The 20,731-nt window shown below is 41.1% G+C and overlaps 3 protein-coding genes across 10 annotated transcripts; 2 read left to right on the forward strand and 1 right to left on the reverse strand.

Annotated features, from left to right (window-relative positions):
* Positions 1–2,962: 2,962 nt before the first annotated feature.
* On the forward strand, positions 2,963–8,334 carry tmprss5 (transmembrane serine protease 5). Its single transcript, XM_068584618.1, has 12 exons — positions 2,963–3,056; positions 3,802–3,940; positions 4,783–4,863; positions 5,344–5,457; positions 5,856–5,991; positions 6,199–6,312; positions 6,402–6,445; positions 6,628–6,790; positions 6,932–7,116; positions 7,623–7,721; positions 7,835–7,977; positions 8,117–8,334. The coding sequence occupies exons 1-12, from the start codon at positions 3,054–3,056 to the stop codon at positions 8,291–8,293; spliced, it is 1,398 nt and encodes a 465-aa protein (XP_068440719.1). The 5' UTR covers positions 2,963–3,053; the 3' UTR covers positions 8,294–8,334.
* A 480-nt stretch (positions 8,335–8,814) lies between these two features.
* On the forward strand, positions 8,815–11,063 carry pih1d2 (PIH1 domain containing 2). Of its 2 annotated transcripts, none has more exons than XM_068584616.1 (5): positions 8,815–9,137; positions 9,713–9,839; positions 9,918–10,148; positions 10,289–10,563; positions 10,713–11,063. In XM_068584616.1, the coding sequence occupies exons 1-5, from the start codon at positions 8,958–8,960 to the stop codon at positions 10,845–10,847; spliced, it is 948 nt and encodes a 315-aa protein (XP_068440717.1). In that variant the 5' UTR covers positions 8,815–8,957; the 3' UTR covers positions 10,848–11,063. The 2 variants fall into 2 exon arrangements, with proteins under 2 accessions (XP_068440717.1, XP_068440718.1); XM_068584617.1 differs by having other exon boundaries at positions 9,713–9,833.
* Positions 11,064–11,274: 211 nt separating this feature from the next.
* Positions 11,275–20,595, reverse strand: dixdc1a (DIX domain containing 1a). Of its 7 annotated transcripts, XM_068584610.1 has the most exons (16): positions 20,352–20,595; positions 19,963–20,146; positions 17,067–17,215; positions 16,812–16,957; positions 15,104–15,193; positions 14,793–14,846; positions 14,642–14,692; positions 14,320–14,424; positions 14,167–14,220; positions 13,982–14,074; positions 13,475–13,558; positions 12,888–13,049; positions 12,693–12,759; positions 12,387–12,495; positions 12,034–12,142; positions 11,275–11,810 (listed from the first exon to the last, which is right to left on the reverse strand). In XM_068584610.1, the coding sequence occupies exons 2-16, from the start codon at positions 19,983–19,985 to the stop codon at positions 11,727–11,729; spliced, it is 1,380 nt and encodes a 459-aa protein (XP_068440711.1). In that variant the 5' UTR covers positions 19,986–20,146; positions 20,352–20,595; the 3' UTR covers positions 11,275–11,726. The 7 variants fall into 7 exon arrangements, with proteins under 7 accessions (XP_068440711.1, XP_068440715.1, XP_068440712.1 ...); XM_068584614.1 differs by having other exon boundaries at positions 13,997–14,071; positions 19,963–20,595; XM_068584611.1 differs by having other exon boundaries at positions 13,982–14,071; positions 19,963–20,595.
* Positions 20,596–20,731: the final 136 nt, after the last annotated feature.

Below are 20,731 nucleotides of genomic sequence, written 5' to 3' on the forward strand. Positions count from 1 at the left end.
GTAACTCAGGGACCAATTTCTTTTGGGGTAAATCAACTTCTCGTCATCAACTCTTGAATAATCTCTCAGAGATCTAAAAGAAAAGATGCTCCATCTCACTCCATTTGCCTGAGATTGATAACGTTTTTTAAGTTTTCGCCAGTATTACATTTGGTGATAGTTGGCAGCAAAGAGGAGCAGCCACTAGCTAATGAACGTAGCTAGTGAACGTTTAAAAAAAATAAATTAAAAACACTAAAAAATAATTTGATGTTGGGCGAACCTTTTGTTAACATTACCCTTTTATATATGTAATAGGGTTAAAGCAAAATACGTTCTTGAAGATAATCTGTGCATTAAATATGAGCTCTACCTGAAGGAAAACAGCCAGCCGGGCCTTTGACAACACACCTACATCCTCTATTAGACCTCATACGTATTTGTCATGTATGTACAGACTAAATAAACCAGATAAGCTTTGTAGATGCTGGCGAGTAGATTGTGTTCGGTGTAGACAGAGGCAGGTGAGCTAACACTCTTAGCCAAACTGCAGACTGTCTGTAGCTTCATAATTACGGACCAATACAATATATAGTAAATCCCCCAGCAAGAAAGTGAAATGTCCTCCCCGAAATGAGGAAGCATTCATTTAAAACAGCAACAAATTGAGTGAAATACATTCAGACACACACATTTGGAACATGGGCGGTGTTAAGGTTAAACTCGTGCGACTGTGGGCGGTCCAACCCTTAATGGCAGCCTCCGCTGAGAGGTCATGGCCAACAGCATTAATGGCACTACTCTCTTGATAGCCCACACATCAATGAGTCACTTATAAAGGCCTTGGTGGGCTGGACAATGGCAACAAAAAAAGGTAACTTAAAAAGAAGCTTCCCTCTTTTCTGCTCAGTTACAGCCTGCTGCGGGATTTCCAAGCAGGTACAGAGAGAGAGATCCGATGGTCAAGGTTCGGACATTTAGAGCCAAATACACTAATGGCTAAGATAAGAGAGAAGCTGATGAAATCTCTCTCCACCTAACAGAGAGAGTGATTCACCCTCTGAGCAGAGAGGTATCCAACTCCAAACAGCTTCTCCACAGTGGAGGTACATGAATACATGAATGTATTACAGCCACGCTGGCGCTCCTCGACAGGCTGTTATTGTTATCGTACATTTTCTATCATAATGTTAACATTAAAATAATGACTTGTGCTGTATCTTTTGTGTCAGTGTCTGGTTTTGTGTCGAGACAAGAAAAGATAGACAGTGAGGTAATAGTTTTCTTTGCCAAGATATAGTTGAGGTTGTTTCTTAGTACATCAAGTGAAGTGTGTTTGCTTCACTCCTTTCCAGTGTAGGGTTTTAAAAGAGGTGTTGATTCACCTTCATAATCATTCGTGGGCTGTAGTTTGCTCTATGAATGCATTAAAATGACAACTCAGTTATCAAAAATGTTGCCTTTTGATCTAGTTTGGTGTTTGATGAATCAACTAATAGTTTTGTTCGATAACTCAAAACAATTCAACGGCACCATGAACTCAAAAGTTTCAACAAAAAACATAACATTATGGCCTTAAGGACGGCTTCATTACAGGACTGTTGCATTGGACAGTTTTAACTAAGTGTAGCTTAATAACTCATGATTTTAAAATACCTAATGTATATCATACACCATATTTCAAGTACTATTCACCAAACAGGAGTTTGTCTTCAACATATTACACCACACAATAAGGATACATGAGGGATACATATCAAAAAAGGAAGATCTGATCAGGTACATGCTTCTTTCCAAATAAAAATGTATTTATTCCCAGTAAAATGTCCTCTAACTAATACATGTAAATCTCTGTTGACTTGTCTGAGAACAGCTCCACCAGAAGAGGGAGACATCAAATGTCTTTGTAAATGGCCAAACAGCAGCTGTGTTCTCCTTTTCTCTTCTGTTTGCCTCTTCACAGGAACAATTAGGCACAATGATAATAATTTTCAAACATTATTAACCTCACAGCCCTCGTGAAATGTATTTTGGCTGTTGCTTCATCACATGCAATCTGCGGGGCTCATTACTCCGTTTTTAATTTGCAAATCAATCCGCATGGCTTCTGTTAGATGAGACAAATCGATCTGAGCCATTTCTTGGATTCTACCTCGACAGTCAGACGAGGAGGAATGTTCTTCCTGGCAGTTGTTCCCTTCACCTGGACGCTGACTAATCCCAAGACACAAATACAACCTTTGTGCCATATATTCATGTACCTCCAACGATCAGAATGATTATTACTATTCCATAAAAACAACTATGTTTTGTCTGAGAGGTGATGTGGAGACAGGCGTTGATCTCTCTCCAACAATTATCCCACATCTCAGTCATTGATTCTTTTTATTCTTAGAGTTAATGATTCTTTTTTTAGAGCCACTTCAGGCTACTTTTCTTTCACTGTACTTAAAACAAAAGATGTTGTTTTGTAATAGAGAAAGAGATTATGGATACAGCCCGAGTGCGAGATGGCTAAAAGGCTGAGCGGAGAGGAGAAAGCCTCATCTGTCGTCAGGCGGACAGAACAGTCTTCATTTGGTTCTTGAGTGTTGAGAGACTACAGCTCTGGATTCCAAGTGACGGGGATTGACGTGATATGAGGCTTTTCAACAATCTGCAATAATGACCTTTTCTCAAAATCTACAAACTGTCAGGTTAATAGCATGCCTCAGATGAGGATGGACAATCTTTTGGCACAGGTAAAAAGTGTTACCTAGCAACACCCGGTGTCCTATCAATAGTCAGCTTGGAGGTATCTCTGGAGATGCTCCCCCCCCCTCCACCCCCGACAAAGACCTGGTTCAGCTTGCTTCAACAGGCCCCGTGACCCCCCCGGACAAACAACAGCCTCATTCTCTGCACCGCTGCTGACCTCATTGTCTCTTTGTGAAGGGAAAATCCAGAGTTGCATTCTGTTAAATGGCAAATGGTGCATCAACTGCGAGCAGGACGGACCTCTCTGCCTCCAGCACAGGCCTACAGATGAGCACGGACACCGCGGCTTTTTCCTCAGGACTGTAGCCAAGGAAAACATGGTAAGAAAGAGCAAAGAACCGCTACGCCTCGCTCCATCTGTTTAATGCAATCCCGACAACAACACCTCTCACTTTGTTACCTGCAACACGTTACAGGAGCGGCTGCTGTTACACATGCAGCCGTTACTTCAGAACTGTCACATTTACTTATTTTGTTTAATATAATTGATGTGCATCAAACTACCTATGCTGCACAGCTGTTGTGGATTTCTTAAGTGCTCTTACACTATATGCAACTAAAACTAATGATTTTAATTACATGTTTAGCTACCCTCAAGTGTCATAGTAATACAAAAGAGCAGATGCTTTGCCATTTAATTTGATGGATTTTCAACTGTAATTGTATAATAGCCAGTCTGCATCTCACATCTTTGAGGCACTTTATTATAATGACTATAATACTTTCCCAATAGGTTGCTTAAAGGAACAGCTTCTCTTTGAAGAGTAAGCCCAATAAAAACACACACCTTGCACACTGAAGAGATGTACACACACACACACACACACACACAGACACACATCTGTGCACATCTACTGCTCTGACTCCATACATCTGACTGGTCAGTGGTGGTTAATATTCCAGTGTTATATACAGTGTTACTCATTAAATCTGACAGGTGCACTGCTGTTTGGGAGCAGATGGTCAGCAGGTAGTTTTTGTCACAAGTAGGCAAACGGGACAACGTTCTAACAAATAGGAACAAGCTGCAAATGAAGTCTGACGTGCTTACTGTACTTCTTATAGAGTCTTGATGAAGACACATTGTCAGTGATCGAGAACCCGGCGGCTGTCAGCCATCCTGAGCATTCAGAGAAAACAGCGGGAGCTGCAGGGACCCAGGGAGTATGGGGACGGTTGAAAGGGATTCACTCCACGAGTCACGGTGAGCTTCTGTGGAGCAACACCCGATGGGAGTCACCGGTGCAAAAAAGATAGACAGACAGATAGATAGATAGATAGATAGATAGATAGATAGATAGATAGATAGATAGATAGATAGATAGATAGATAGATAGATAGATAGATAGATAGATAGATATGTACTTTATTAATCCCCAAGGGGAAATTTGTTGTCGTAGTAGCACCCAACACTTTACGAACAACAAATGGAATAAATTAAATAAACGAAGCACACAAGATAAAATAAAGTATACGAACAGAGATGATAGATATATACAAAATAAAATAATTAATATGTATGTATGTATGTATATATATATATATATATATATATATATATATATATATATATATATATATATATATATATATATATATATATATATATATACACACACACACACACACACACACAATATAATACAAATAACTGCAGTGTGTATTAAGGAAATTGATTAAGTTTAAATAGAGCAAACCCGAAAGCTGTTAAAAAAAAACTCCTACCCTAAATATAAAGGTCAAGTCTAATTAAGATGAAACCATCTTCAGTTCAGTAAAATGATAAGTTTTTTGTATTTTTTTAAAATGTCATTGTGTGGATTTGCTTTTCAACTTTTTAGCATTGTGCACGTATTCCATATAGCTGCCCTTGTCCTGGTGCTGCGTGTCAACGTGCTGTGTGTGTGTGTGTGTGTGTGTGTGTGTGTGTGTGTGTGTGTGTGTGTGTGTGTGTGTGTGTGTGTGTGTGTGACAGTTGACATTTAATTATTCTTCTCAGCGATCTGGGATCCAGAGGCATTAACTTCATTCTTAATTTTGCTTCAGCTCACAGGCTGGTGAGGCTGCTGGCAGCGGTGTGTGCAGTTGGACTACTGGGAGGCTTAGCTGTAGGTGTCTGGTTTCTAGGTGAGTCATTGTGTTGAGACAGAATCAGTCAATTAGTTGAACTGTATCCAGGACCAATGTGAAAGATGTCTTGTTACAGCGACTCAGCCTTCTGTACTGTTTCAGGTGACAGCAGAGCCCGGCGGATACTGAACTTTTGAGGGCAATATAATATCAGCTTTTGAAAATTGATAACGACGTAGCACATTTTTCTTTTTGAGAAGCTTCTGCAACAGGCAAAAACACAACAAGATCGTGCAGAGTATTCGTTAGCGAGCTGTTTCTCTAATCACCAGAAGTCCTGGATATGAAAATATTTCATGCATCCTTTTCTCCAGACTGCAGTTGTATTGCTCTGCCAGACAGGGCTTGTCTTGTGTCTTGTGTTCAGGGTATTAATTTAGGTAATCTGGTAACATTTAAGAAAAAGGAAGACATTGTTGCTGCTTATCTCCCTGGCTATTTAAAAGACTGATTAACTACATCTTTATTTACATATAGTGAAACTTCTGCTGAGGCCTTCCTACTCCCAAAGCCCAGTGGGACTTGGGGACACAAAGGAGACGGCTTTCTGCAATGTGACAGAAGATATCTCTATCTCTGACCCCAGGAAAGGTCTGTGTTTCCTCATCTCTTTGTTGGTTTCGAAGGCAGGCATTTGCTTCACTGATTTATGAATTAACATTGCACGTGTGCGTGTGTGTGTGTGTGTTGTACATTATTATGCGATTCATCACACGGGGTCATGGTTCACCTTTGAAGGGATTTTTTTGTTGTTGTTGAACAGAAATTACTATTCAGCAGCTGTGTGTCTTGTTGCCTTTTGTTCACTCTTGAGAGATGCCCATTGACTGACATGAAAACATCACAATATAATGATCTGTTTCTATTGACGACATTAGCATAGACGTTTGTGTTTTTTTCCTCATCATGTCCCGCTCGTAGAAGATGCTCGTTCATTACTGTTGACTGAGAGCTCGTCTCCGGAGGGATTTTCAATCAATCAGGTTCAGTGTTTTACAGAATCAGCCCAGAGAACTCCCTTCTGGAGATTCAGCTGGGGACGCTGCCCACCTGGCTGCCGGTGTGCTACGAGGGGTGGAACTCGTCACTGGGAACGCTGGTCTGCAGACAGCTGGGTTCTCTGAGGTTTGCATTCCTGACAGGATCACACATAATCTCAGCCCCTTAACGCTGATTGAGACTGGAGAGCGCACTCAGCCTTACCAAGGTTGAACGCTCAGTTTATTTATGATCTGCTAATACCTTATTTGCAATCCTGCTCCACACGTTATGAGTCTGAATTATCTTTAACACTCACTCTTGTGCCCCTTTTTGGACATTTTCTCTCACTAGGTTGACCGAGCATAAAGGAGTGAATCTAACGGATATCGAGCCAAACTATACAGATGGCTACATACAAATTACCTCAGAACACAAGAGCAATCTGGAAAACATGTGGCAAGTCAGGTAAGGCACTTTGTCTGACATCATACTCTAATGATGCAATGAAAATTGTTCATTTTGCTTTATTAATCACACAATTTCTTTCCATTCAGAGGAAACTGTATCACAGGGAAGGTTATCGCTTTGCAATGTTTTGGTGAGCAAATTAAACTTTTTGTTTGACTTTGCATTTAACACCATGCCCTGTCACTCCCTCAAAATACTTCACAAAAAAAAAAAATGCTTCATAACGGCAGTAGACAGAGAGAATGATGTCACTTGCCACAGCACATTTTCTGACCGATCCAATTCCCTTTGAATGAATGGATCTCTGTTTAGAGTGTGGGACTCGAGCAAAGCTGCCCAGGATCATCGGGGGAGTCGAAGCCACGCTGGGCAGGTGGCCCTGGCAGGTCAGCCTCTACTACAGCAATCGTCACACCTGCGGGGGCTCCATCATCACCAGTCAATGGGTAGTCACAGCTGCCCATTGTGTGCACAAGTAAGACAGCTGACCTTAGCAGCACTAAAAGGTCTGGGGCTACACACTGGAAGGAGAATAATTAGTCCTTAATAGCTGCACCAAACACGTAACAATTCCCTTATCAGTTTCTGCCTCTTCTTCTCTTTGCTCAAATGTCAGCTACAGGCTTCCTCAGGTATCCAGCTGGGTGGTCTACGCCGGTATTGTCACCCGCAACTCGGCTAAAATGGCTCAGCACATAGGATACGCTGTGGAAAAGATCATTTACAATAAGAACTATAACCACCGGAGCCACGACAGTGATATAGCCCTGATGAAACTGCGGACCCCGCTGAATTTCTCAGGTCAGTATGGGAGGCTCATTACAAGCTCTGCACACAAAAGAGATAGCAGCTCCCTAAAAACACAACAAAATGAGAATACTATGGCCTCCATTTACCATTTTATTTCATTACGCTGACACGTTTCAGAAAACAAACCTCCAAACCGCTCGTGGTACCCTTCTCCTTTATAAAGAATAAGCAATCTTTGCAAATATCTTTCATTTAAAACACTTAACTACAGCACACAAGATACTTCCCTAAAGAGGTGTCACATCACATGCATTATTACATATTGGACCATAATTCAACTTACATGACATGAAACAACAACGACTTGTGAATCCATAAATTTTCAGAGCACAAGGTTAACTTGAGGGAGCTCATTACCAGACAAAACCATAACAGAGGGATATATGTAATATGCATACACGTTGTTATAACTTTAGAAATTATCTGAAGGAAAAGTCAAGTCATACAATCGTGTATCCAACCTGTTAAACTATTATTCAAATGTTCCCTTTGACTAGACACAATTAGGCCCGTCTGCTTGCCTCAGTACGACTATGATCTTCCAGGAGGTACACAGTGCTGGATCTCTGGATGGGGATACACACAGCCTGATGGGGGTAAGACAGCCCGCACTGCTCTTAAATAAATTAGCATCCACTGTAAGTCTAATTCACACATGACGACAGAGTGTTTTGAAAGAGCAGCATTAATCACATGTCTTCTTGCTTAGTTCACTCACCTGACACTCTAAAAGAAGCGCCAGTTCCCATAATAAGCACAAAGAAGTGTAACAGCTCCTGCATGTACAATGGAGAGATCACGCCACGGATGCTTTGTGCAGGATACACAGAAGGGAAAGTGGATGCATGCCAGGTCAGATATATACTTTTAAAAAAAACTATCCTTGCAGGGCGCTGATTCTCTTTGACGTGATTTGTTTACGGTGAAACACTGGCATAATGAAGCCTGGGTGAGTGTCAGCAGTGAACGGTGTCTGTGCCTCACTCTCCAGGGGGACAGTGGGGGTCCTCTGGTCTGCCAGGATGAAAACGTATGGAGGCTGGTTGGGGTCGTCAGCTGGGGGACGGGCTGTGCTGAGCCCAACCATCCAGGAGTTTACACCAAGGTGGCCGAATTTTTGGGCTGGATCTATGACATGATTGAGGTAAACAGAACTTTGTACAACTGACTTAACGATGCATCAAAAATAAAAATAAAAAATCCAACATTGATGGGGGTCATTTTGATGCACACATTTTTGGATGATGATGTATGAGTAAAAGTTAACAACATGTCCCACTTCACTGCAGAAATATCAGACAGTCTTGTACATTTCATATACAGCCATTATTACAATGACTATGATCAGCAACAGGAAGGATTTGGAAACTGTAGCCAACAATAGGTTGTGAATATAGATTTTCCACTGCTTGCTAATGATGGCTGTTTGTCTTTGCAGAATTACTGAGGGCCAAGAAGCACAGCAGGACGATATTACTGTTTGAAATCATAGTTGATATCTTTTATTTTTACATGTCCGTTAAATAATGTACACACAAAGACAGGCTGAAGACATCAAAAATGCATTTTTACGTTATCTTTTTCATGTATTTAATATAAATTATGGCTCTTGTAAAACTGTGTCCCGTGTTTTTCTTGAACCGCTGTTCCGCTTCTGCCAGGTGTCACGTTTCCATAGCAACTGGCAAACATCAGCCAAGCTCGCCTAGCTAGGCTCCCCGCTAGTTAGCGTTAGCTCGTAATAAAACCGTTTGTAACACCGAGAACAGCTGGTTTCTACCTCCACGTCGCTCCAACTAGCGTGTGAACTGCACAGACAGCGTCACGGTGACATGTCCTCCGCTGGCAGCGCAGAGGCTTTTCAGAAAGTGAGCCAGTTGTGGTCCATCCTGGACGATCTTTCCCAGGATGACCCCGCGGCCTACCGCCAGTTCATCGAGAAGCAGATGAAGGAAGGAGCTGAGTTCAATGCACCGCCTGAGCTCGACTCCTGCTTGTGCACTGAGATACTGGTAAGTTATAAATAGCTTTAAGAGAAATGGCCATAGTCAACTTTACTCTGGCTATAAAAGCCTCTACAAAAGACTTCTCACAGCACAAACAATTTACTTCACTTTTTTTCTGTGCTGTGCTGGAGGTTCCTGCCTGTTAAAAAGGAAGTATTTGTAAATACTATTATAGTGTGATCTAGTTAGACTTTCTCTATTATGAAAGATGATTTGGTGCTGTATGTATACAATTGTCCAGGTTGATGTAACTTAACTGCTATAGTCAACTCATTAAAGCTTTATGTTGTTTTTTTTATTCAGCAATACAGTTATTTATTTGGACCACATTTTTAAAAAAGCACATGTTTCTAAAACATGTTAAGATGTCTTATTTTGTCCAACCAACAGTAAAACAACGAATGTCACAAAAGAGCGAGAAAACAAAACAAATATTCACTAATCAGAAGCTTAAACCAGTAGTACATTTGATCTAAAAACAACACTAACTACCCCTTAATCCAAAAGCTGTTACACCTGTTTGGTTTATAGTTCAGAGATTCGGTGTGTTTTGACAGACGGCCCATCTGTGTCCTCAACAGGAGCCCAAGAAAAGGTCACTGTACGTCAACATATGCAGCTGGAAACGTGTGCCCGCACCTCAAGATCCCAGCAGGCCTTTACCACTGTGTGCAGGGAAACTGGAAACAGACACACATGAAGGTCAAGGTAAATGACAAAGCTATGCTGCACCGCACGCTGTTACATCAGAAGAAGAAACAAATTACTGTGGTTTTTTTTCCACAGGTTGGTACTCTGTGTTGGATGTGGCAATAAACCCTGCAGTGCTACAGGACAGTAAGAAAGACAAAACAGAGGTGCATCTGCTGGCCTTGAGCTTTGCCCAGCAGCAGTATGGGATGAGTTTATCTCAGCAGTACACTGTCGTGAGCTCGAGCCCAAAAAGCAGCCCGGATGACGTGCACCGCCGGCTTGGGTTTCGGCAGTGGCCAAACACCTCCAGACAACCAGACACAGGTAGAGCAATACGTCTGACACCTTAATAAGCCGCTGCAGGCCCTTTATGATGGAACTATTTCCGTTTGCAGCTGCAGGTGTATCATCTTTCACCTTCTATCACAGTTTTATTCTTATAATCCATAGTGCTCTTTTTACAGTTAGTCAGAACCCTGCTGCCCTTCTTCAGAAAATCTCTTCTCTACGGTCTGAGAAACCACACGAGGACTCGGTAGTCCAAATTACCTCCAGACCCGCAGAGCACAAAAAGAAGGATTTGATCCAGGTCATCTCGACTACATTTGTGCAGCCTCAGAAGCCAGAGTACCAACTTGAGGTGAAGCCCGATGCAAGAGGAGTTGCTCACAGCATGGAGCTGACAGTGGATCTGCCAAAGGTTTGCTCCATGTCAGAGTGCCAGCTGAGAGTCTCCAAGGTTAGTGGTTACACACTCCCTTCAACAGTAGTAATGAACCACTTTAGAATCCAATGTGTGTTATTGCGTAGTTTGATTTCATAAAAAAATACACAATAAGCTTCTTTCTACTTTTCAAAACAGTGTGCTGAGCGTATTTTTCTCTACAGGACGACGTCTTACTGGAAGTGGAGGACGTCTACTATTTGCTTTTGGAATTCCCCAAAACTGTGATTGAAGACACGGCGCATGCAATTTTTAACAAGAAAACACGAAGACTGACTTTGAGAGTGGATGTTTTCTAATTATTTGCCAATGTGGAGAAACAAATGAACACTGAGGTAATCGGTTGTGCTGGGAATGGGCTGAAGTTGTCTGGCTAAATTATTTTGTAACCAAAACAAACCAAAATCCTGCTATGCAATGTGAAAAGACTTTATACATTATACCACGGAGCGACTGGTGCTTTGCCTCAAAATGTCAGCAACCATTAAATTGATCCGCTCTCAAATCCAAAATAATGTTTTTACTGAAACAACTGTGTCGCTTTGTGCTGTGTGGGTTGATCTACGACAGCAAATGTAATTCTTAACCCCCAAAAAATAATTGACATAAATAACAATCTGGGTTTTGTTTATACATGTGTGGGTGTATGAGTGGAGGTGTGTAATGGCTAGGAGCTGGTGTACAGTGTCATTACCGTACACCCAGGGAATAATTGACAACAAAATGATCCATGCGATAATTCATGTTTATTAACACATCAAAATTGATGCAGAACAACATCACTATTTGGCAAACTGGAACGTGTGACAAATGTCACTAAACACTTTTATTTCAAGGCTTGCACACCATGAAGCCATGACAGCTTTTTAGAACTTAAAACATGTTAATTATTATAAACCAGTTCCCAGAACCACGTTACGGACCTTAATGGGTAGTTTAACAAATTAATTTAGAGCTGAAAACAATTCCCCAAAAAGAGAGTAGTACCCCAAAGTACAATTCTTCTTATGAAACATTCACTTTTAAAACATGTTGTTTTTTTAAACAAAATGCTGTATATTGGTCCCGGTTAGTGGCATTATACTTTTCTCGAGTTTGGCATCACAAGTGTTTTCAGTGAAATCCTGGTCCAGTGCGAACAACTGAGGTTTGTAGTGGTGATCTGTGGTATTTGGGCTCTACCTTCTCTCGCCGTGGTCCTCCTCCACCCACGCTACAATCTTCCCTTCCCAGCCAGGCACAACTGCTCCGTCCTGGAATACCTGAACAACCAACAACCAAAAATTTACATATCTAAGAACCGCTCTCAGCAAACGTACAAAGGTCTGTCCACAAAGGGAAAATGACTACTCAGTCCTACTGCAGTGTTTTTAAGTATAGCACAGCCACAGCTATTATTAGCATATCTTACTCCAGAAATGCCTTTTTATATTCGCCTGCTGAAGTTGAAAGAAGTAGGGGCTATCATTTTACTCCCACACCTACCTCCTCTTTCACTGTGCCGAACTCTGGGTCGAGGGCCTTGAAGTGGTATCTGAAACTGCCCTGTCTGTCCACAGCGGCCTTGAAGTCTCGCAGAGTCACCTCGCCCAGCCTGTGAGAGCACACCACCAGTCATTATACACCCACACACACACAGACACATTAAGCTTTTTCGAGAATAAACATTGAACTAGCGCAGACACTGACTCTATATGAAGCTCAGTCCATGTCAGTGTCAAGCTATGTGTGGTCTGCACACAGCTCCAACCAAAACAGCAATTTGCCTCAAATAAATGCACGCTACAGTGAGGGAACAAACAATAACACTTGTATAAAGTGTCTGTTTTTTCCCCCACCTTTTTGGGATGTTAATCAGAAACGGAGTGAGCGAGCGATCAGTGAAGTAGAGCACTTTAGTGCAGATGGCGGTGTCCAGTCCCGGGCTGCTGAGCGAGTACGCCATTTCTGGAAAAAATCAGAGAAAACAACATATACAGTTATTCACAACTCGAGTGTAAACCGGCTCCAGCTTCAGAGCCAATGCTGCTGCCTCCATACATAGCAGTGTAATAGTACGGCACAATTTGATTTCACAGCCAGAGTAGAGATGTTGCAGAGGATGACAAACCCTAAACAAACAACAAGGGTTTTGTTTGTCTCACTTGAGCTCTGCGGCCAGGATTCACGGTCTGTCGAGTTGGCTCTGCGTCCTGGTGATTTAAATTCCTCCTAGAGGAAGAACCAATTACTCATGGTAAACAGCTGCATATGCATTGGTTGTTGACTCACTCATTAAGTCACAGATGTGTTGCTACTTTTTAAGAGTCACACTGTATGGTGTGTGTGAGTGTCCGTACCCCTCTGTCCTGTCTGCGTTGGCTGTCCAAAGTGTGTAATCGGTCCATGAGACTGGCCACGCCCTGCTCCAAGGTGTCGAGGGTGTGATGTTGGGGGTCATGGCCAGAAAAGCTATCCCTCAAACTGCGCAGGGCCTCCCTGACCAGCTGCAGCTCTTCCCCCTGGAACAAACAGCTTCTATTAATATGGTACTTTTTTCATATCAAAAAGTCAAGAAGCCCATTTTCCCCAAGAAAAGAAAAATATACATAAAAGATAAAGGTTTGATAGAAATACTTATGGAGGCTCAAAATTATGAGATTATGATTCACTGGTTCAAAATTATAATACAAAGTGTAATATTAAATGGTTGAGTTATTTCAACTTGGTGTCCCCTAATTAACATTACATCATCATTCGAATATAGTATATCATCATTTTTCATAAATTTGACTTACCATGAGTATTTTTGATTTTTGACGCAAAACTGTAAAACATTTTTTCCCCTTTTCTGACAATAAATTGATTTCCATACAGCAATCCATCAACATTGACACAATAAACAGCAATTTATGATAGCAATGATTGAAGAGTGAAATGAACGCACACGTACTGGGGCGGTGTGTTGGAACACTGCAGGAGGTGTTGACGTCACTGAGTTACCGTAAACACCGCTTTCACTCCTGAATGACTGCAAAATGGACCACAAGACATTTAAATATGTAAATAAGGCAGATGATGCTGCTGTTATTCTATAACGTTTACAACGTTATTATATGCTTGAGACAGTTTCTAGCTGCTTTGGGAAATTGATGAGAAAATAACAAAACTACAGAATACAGCCGGCCTTATCCATTAAATCTCTTTAGAGTTTTTACATTGACTTTTTACTGGTTTATCTAATATTCCTGGACTTGTTTTTACCCGGTGTATTCTGATCTAATTATTGCAATGCTGATTCAACTTTATATTGGATTTTTTCTTTGTGTGGTGAACCTTGTAATCTGTGGTTTTGAAAATGTTCTGTCAATAAATCATTTCAATAATAAATGTAGAATTTTGATCCCAAAAAAATGCTATATTTGAAGCAGTGGAAATGTATCATGATCCCTACCCGTCCGAGGCTGACCTCATGAGCTTTATGTTGAGCATCATCGAGCTTTTGCTGCTGTTGCTGCAGTATTCTGTCCTTTCTCCCGAGCTGCTGCTGTGGTCACAAGAAAGATGGATGAATTAAGTCTGCATATGCATGCATCTGTCCAAAGAATACCCGACGTGTACACAGATAAAAGACGTTACCTCATATTCATTCAGTAATTTGTTCCGTTCACTCAACCTGTGTTTGAGCTCTACCTGCAAACAGACATGTTGGCTCAGTGTTATGTTGCTCTCCGCAGCCAGAGGTCAAGCAAATCAAATATTTTATCGTGTCAAAAGGAAATCATCACTCACATTTTCCCCTTCCAGCTGATCTTTGGCCATGTTGCCCCTCAGTAGCTCCTGCTTCAGCTGCAGCACAGCGTCCTCCTGCACGGCCAGCCGCTGCTGTAAAGCATCCTAATGAGAAATAGAGGGGAGATCAAAGAAATGTCGAGAGAAGACCTGCATACTGATACATTACATCCATATATATATATATATGTATATATATATATATATATATATATATATATATATATATATATATATATATATATATATATATATATATATATACACTATATACATCATTTCGGGATAATGTAAGAGTGAAATAGATTGAATCCGTTTTTACCTTGATGGCCTGAAGGTGGCGTGCCTCCTGTTTGTTTCTCAGGAGTTCCCTCTACGGCCCACATAAATGAACAGAGGCATTAGAGGAGGGGAATATTTTCTTGTGAGGCAGCTCATCTATATTAAACCTAATTACATTTAACCAACTGTACCTTGAGATCAAGGGCTTCCTCCACGCTTTGGTCCAGACGACTGCGGAAGAGGACCTTCAAAGGGAGAGGGGTATAAGCGGCGCAATTATTGAATAGAAAAATGTCAGAGCGCATAAGAAGGCCGGTGGGCCTGCAAGGACAGCGGGCTTGCAGATCAGAGATTCAATTGTGCTCTCTCTCTCTCTCTCTCGATCGAGGGAGAAGAGCGATGGCTGCAAACATTGTCACAACAGAAGGGCTGACACTGACACTTAACACAGAGTAACGAGCAAGTGTCGGTTTCTGGAGTTAGCGGAGAGAGGGCATCGTACCAGCTGCTGCTCAGCGTTCGCCCGGTTATCTCCGAAGCTCACAGACCCGTCCTGGTCCTCTTCGGGGAGGGAGCCATGGAGCAGCAACGACTGAGGACAAAATACACACATACTTAGTAGAGGCCTGTAAGCAGTCATAATGAAATAAACATGGCGAAGAAGCTTGATTTATTTGAGTATTTGTATTCATAAATACAGCCGTTTGATTTGAATACTTGGCTGCACACTAAGGTTCCAATTTCAGCTAATAAAGCCAGTAAATTAAACTTGTCTGAACTGTATTAAATTGAAATCGTAATGATTGCCTGCAAGAGAACACACATAATGCAGCTTCTCACCTGCTCTAACACACATATACAGTGCACAGACACAAACACACACTGCACCTTCATAATCAGAAGGAATAATCATCATTAAAGAAGAGCTTTCTCATCATCTTTTGTTATTTTCTTCTTCTTAATGTTTTGCTTTTACTTGGAGATTAATATCAATTACCTGGAACCAAGCATCACTGTTTACTTACTGTTTATTTTGTTTTATTATATATGTCAATATAAATCCTTGACGGTCATTGTTGAATAGTAACAAAGTCTACAAAGTCTAAAAGCTACTTTTTTTGCTTCACTTCATCCATTTGAATTAGTGTCCGAAATACCATCAACACGTGCACTTTCCGACAAATTGCAATGTTGCAGCAATGCATAGTGTATGAAGATCAAATGAGCAATACTATTATACCATATTTTGCGCCTTATTTTTTATTTATTTTTACCTTAAATTTATTGTAATTCTGTGTCAGGAGAACCGAGCAAAATAAGCTTTTTGTTGTCTAGAACGACTGTCTGTGACCTTAGCATATGACAGTAAAAACCTCTTGAATCTTGTATCTTGAATTTGTATTCCTGAACAAATCTGGGATGCGAGTGGTGATTCAGAGGTATGGAACAGAAGGCTCACATATCTAAAATCACACATGCGTTTCAATAATTTGGACTAGGAAGATAACAACAAGACTTAACTCGGTGTGTATTTTACACGACTAACAGTAGTGTGTAGTGGGCAGGAAAGGTTATTTGAGTAAAGTCACCTCCCACGTCTATTTGTAAACATTGCACAGTGTGTGCTTAGTTTAGCAAGCAATGCCAAAATACTTATACTTATTATCACCTGTTATTGTGTATTTAGATATACTGCATTGTGAACACATGGACAATACACGCAGCACCATATACTTCTTTAAACTTGTAATTCACATGCACATTAATATCGATTTAACAAGGAATCAAAGCGATTAGACCATCAGTTAATAATATTATAATAATAGTAGAATAATAGAGATAATAATAGTGTCAAATTAAAATGGATAAATCCATACTAGGAGCATAAACAAATAAAGGTGAGTAAAACTGGAGATCACCGAGAGCCTCGATGTACTCCAAGTAGAACCTTTAACACGGATGTAACTTGTCTTTTCCCTACAAAATCAGGTCAATCAGGTTATATTCATGTATTTTTAGTATAGTTTATTTGTATTCTATTTATATTACATCAACCTTATTGAATTTCATTTAAATCCCAACCAAAAAGAGACGGCGTGCTATGTTTGAGCTGTCCCCTTGCTCTGGTGCATCTGTGGTCTCTGTCAATGTGCTCACATTGAAGATGCACTAGTTTGCTTCTTAAGTGTGTCATCATGACCGGGACTCACCTGAAGGCGGAACACCATCCTCCTGGCCTCCTGCATCTCCTTCTCCAGCTGCTCCTGGTGGGCATCCAGCTGCTCCTCCCAGGACTTCTCCTCCTCCTGCACATTGTGCCCGAGGGAGGGACACAATCCACACAGAGACACATCCTCTGAAAGGAAGAGAGGCGCAGAGCGGATGAAGCACGGGAGCTTTTTCTTTTTCGTTCGAAGGGATTCATCGCATCTTGCTCTAGAAGAGTTGATGTGCAGCCAACCGACCTGTGACAGATTTCTTCTCTGTCAGCTCAGATTCGTCATCCCCCTGCTCCTCGGTCTGATCGTGGAGTGTTTCTTCTTTAGGGGTGTCAGCGGAATGGGTGATAACATACTCCTCTTTGGGGGAGTGAGCAGGGCTGGCTGAGCTGAGGCTGAAACAGATGGTGGGCACAAGCAGGAATGAGTGTGTGCGTGTGTGTGCTTGCATCCTTGCCAAATGGCAATAAATAAACCTAGTAACATAAATGTAAGATATTCAATTGAATAACTCCCCAAAGAGCATACAAAATCTAAATTTAGGACAAAGGGCTTTGAAGCACGCAATGCCGGTAATAAACGGTGTATCGCAGACAATTCATGAAAACACACAACAGAACAGAATAGAGACCTGTTCAAAAGATACACGGCAGATGCACAAACACATGCAACTCTGTCATTTCTCCCACTGGATAGTCTTCACATAGAGTTTGTCTCCCTTTGGCAATCATTTAAAAACATAATGTCGCTATGACTTCTGAGCGGCTGTGCTTTCTTGTGTTTTCTTGAGCGCATCTCCAGCCGCCTGAGGGCGAGGCCGGCTGTCATCTTCACTCTGCAGTGTTTGTCGAAATTAGATGCAACTACTTTGACCTGTGACCTATGGCATTATGCATGATCCTTTCACATGGGATTCCTTCTTTCCCCCCCCTCTGTGTCTGCATGAGAAAACAACAACAAGCCTGCCTCTGCGGAAATGGATCTAAACTACGAGAAGGAATAGAGAAGCATCGCCATTCACCACCCGGCTCCTGAGGCCCAAAAAAAAACCAGAGAGGGGAAAAAAATAACTGTGGATTTAACTGTGGGATAAAACTGTGTTTAAAAACCAAAGAATGTCCTGAGGGATCACATTTGCTCAGTCAGACATGTTTTCCCATACATTTGCCGGGAGATCAGATTGTAGCGGATGAGATTTTCAGCTTATCTAATAGCATTAGGCCAAGTAAGTATCACAACAGACAGTAAACCGTAACACTTGTATTTTCCCTTACTCTGTAGAGTTTGCATCGCTTCTTTATGGAATAATTGTTGTACAGTTATTTCTCCCAGCTACCCAAAACATACAGAAACAAGACTCAGAGTCTGTAGCTGGTGGGGAGAGCGGTCGGTCTGAGACCACGAGGTACGGTTTGAACCCCCAGTTGCTCCCCGGGCGCCTCACGGCAGCTCACTGCTCCTTCGATACTAGGATGGGTTAAATGCAGAGAATAGTTTCCCCAATAAAGGATAATTTCTTTCAAAAAAAAAGTCACCAAAAACATAATTTCAATTTACCATGAGGGGAAATGAATGTCTCTAATTTTATGACAGTCCATCCAATAGTAGTTGAGACATTTTACAAAAAACCCCACACAAATGTCAACCTTGTGCTGGAACTACAACGTTATTTTGATCCATCGTCTGGGGACCATGGCTGTACCCCATTTAATCACAACGTGCCCATTAGGTGTTGAGATATTTGAGTCTGAACCTCCATTAAGTGGTTTTTCTTCTTCTTCTTCTTCTTCTTCTTCTTCTTCTTCTTCTTCTTCTTCTTCTTCTTCTTCTTCTTCTTCATCTCCTTCTTTTTCTTCTTCTCCTTCTTCTTCTTCTTCTTTTTCTTTTTCTTCTTCTTCTTCTTCTTCTTCCGTATAAACATGAACTGATAATAAGAGTTTCAGGGAAGGGGGTCGAAGCAGCTGCCTTTGTAATCTTGTCATTGCAGACAATGACATTATCAAGATACCCTTTATCATTGTCTCAGCATGCAGCAGTTCAATAAACTAACAGCTTCATTTTAGACGCTCCCTGCTGTCTGTTGCACCAAAAGAACATACAGATTAGGAACATATGGGTTAAACCAAAGATTAAGCACTGGGATTTGCAAAAAATGAGCTTCTGTGGAACAGATTAACATCGTTTGATCATCAGTGATGGAAAGTTACAAGTATATTTACTAAACTAGTGTGTTTAATTGCAGGTTTAATGTACTTTATTGGTTTCTATTTCTATTTAATGCTGCATTACACTTCTGCTTCTCTGTGCTTTAAAGGGAAATATTGTAGTTTTTACACCAAATAATATCAAATCGACAGGGGACTTTTACTTGTCATACATAATGTACATTTTGCTGATAATACTACTATACTTTGGCTTAAGTAGGGTTTTAAATGCAGGACTTTTACTTGTAATTTAGTTTTGACATCAATGATCAAGGTTCAAGGTTCATTTAAAGGATTAGTTCATTATAATTTTCATATAATTAGTTCATTATAGTAGCTGATAGACACCAGACCCAGACAAAGATGGCGGCTTTTAAAAATATGTCCACTGTCCAAAATCGAGCCCCATTTAAATCGTAAAAAATATATATCATAATGTATTTGTTAGATTATAATTTTAAATGTATGATCTTGATCCGAATGCAATAGAAGAGCCGGTAATGGAAGTTAGAGAGTGGTTGCTAGGCAATAGCAGCTCTCGCAGACAGCGACACACCCACAGCGACTGCACTGTCAACACTAAGAACAATAACCTGCACAGCGAGCAACATCAAAGTCATACTCTTATCGTGAAATGCATTACATACACTAAAGGTGGACCAACATGCCAATCTAGATGATAAAGATGACGTATAGTGACCTCTCTCTCTCTCTCCCTCTCTTTACATATATATATATATATATATATATATATATATATATATATATATATATACATATATATATATATATATATATATATATATATATATATATATATATATATATATATATATAAAATATGCTAGTGATGTAATCAGGAGATACAAATAGCAGTATTGAATTGACTTAATGTTAAAATATGAATTAAAACAAACAGCCACCACAAGAAAACTTACCATTTCATCTGTTTGGCTCCCATGCTGGTGTTTACAGGCTCATCCTCCTCAGACAGCCGGAGCCTTGCATCTGGGTGATGCTCTGCTGCTCAGCCAGGACCATGGTAGCCCAAAACAATGCCACAGACGGCGAGGAAGGGAGCAGCCCTGAAAGCAGCGACCGGAGGCGTTTCCACGTCGCACACTGTGTTCAATCAGAAATAACAGCACGTTCAAATCATCCCTGGCGGCATATTCCTAAAACATGAAGCTCCCAATCCTAATCAAAAAGCCTTCAACCGAGGCTCAGTCCTATCTGGCAGAGAGTGACAGAGAGAGACAGAGGGAGGGAGGATTGGTGCTCAGCAACACAAGCAACCAAAGTCTGCCTGGTTTCTCGTTGCACTCGCCTTGTGCTTGAGCTCACCATCTCCCATTCACGAACACAATGTTTTTTGTTCCCCGCGGATGAGAACTGATGCAGCTCTTGTGCATCTTTTTCACCCTTTTTTTTCTCTGCCGGTCTTTTTGCATTTATTCCCTCTGCCCTGCCTCCATCCCTCCTTTCCCCCCTCTCTCTTTAGCACGGCTTTGTAGCAGTCCTTTCTTTTTTTCAGTGAGCGTGGATGTCAGACATGGCTCTGTCTGGGTGTGTTTACCCTCCCCCTTCTTCCTCATTCCTCCTCCCTTCTCTCCTTAATGCTCTCTCCTTTCACAAGGAGGAGGGGGAGGGAGATTTTCTCCTTGTCTTTCTCTCTTTTCCTTTGCTTTTCTTGTGTACTGTATGTCA

The sequence above is a fragment of the Clinocottus analis genome, unplaced genomic scaffold (genome assembly GCF_023055335.1).
Source record: "Clinocottus analis isolate CAN_PGR_092001 unplaced genomic scaffold, fCliAna1.0.p SCAF_2, whole genome shotgun sequence".
Lineage (NCBI taxonomy): Eukaryota > Metazoa > Chordata > Actinopteri > Perciformes > Cottidae > Clinocottus > Clinocottus analis.

Excerpts from the sequence above, each read along its gene's own strand:
- dixdc1a (XM_068584610.1), bottom strand. The coding sequence starts at position 19,985 with ATGGGAGCCAAACAGATGAAATG. Across the intron at positions 14,847-15,103 it reads CGAACGCTGAGCAGCAGCTG|GTCCTCTTCCGCAGTCGTCT; the intron begins GTACGATGCCCT and ends CTCCCTTTGAAG. Across the intron at positions 13,559-13,981 it reads ATGAGGTCAGCCTCGGACGG|TCATTCAGGAGTGAAAGCGG; the intron begins GTAGGGATCATG and ends TCCATTTTGCAG.
- pih1d2 (XM_068584616.1), top strand. The coding sequence starts at position 8,958 with ATGTCCTCCGCTGGCAGCGCAGAGGCTTTTCAGAAAGTGAGCCAGTTG. Across the intron at positions 10,149-10,288 it reads CTCCAGACAACCAGACACAG|TTAGTCAGAACCCTGCTGCC; the intron begins GTAGAGCAATAC and ends CTCTTTTTACAG. Across the intron at positions 10,564-10,712 it reads GCCAGCTGAGAGTCTCCAAG|GACGACGTCTTACTGGAAGT; the intron begins GTTAGTGGTTAC and ends TTTTCTCTACAG.
- tmprss5 (XM_068584618.1), top strand. Across the intron at positions 6,791-6,931 it reads GCTGCCCATTGTGTGCACAA|CTACAGGCTTCCTCAGGTAT; the intron begins GTAAGACAGCTG and ends CTCAAATGTCAG. Across the intron at positions 7,117-7,622 it reads GACCCCGCTGAATTTCTCAG|ACACAATTAGGCCCGTCTGC; the intron begins GTCAGTATGGGA and ends CCCTTTGACTAG.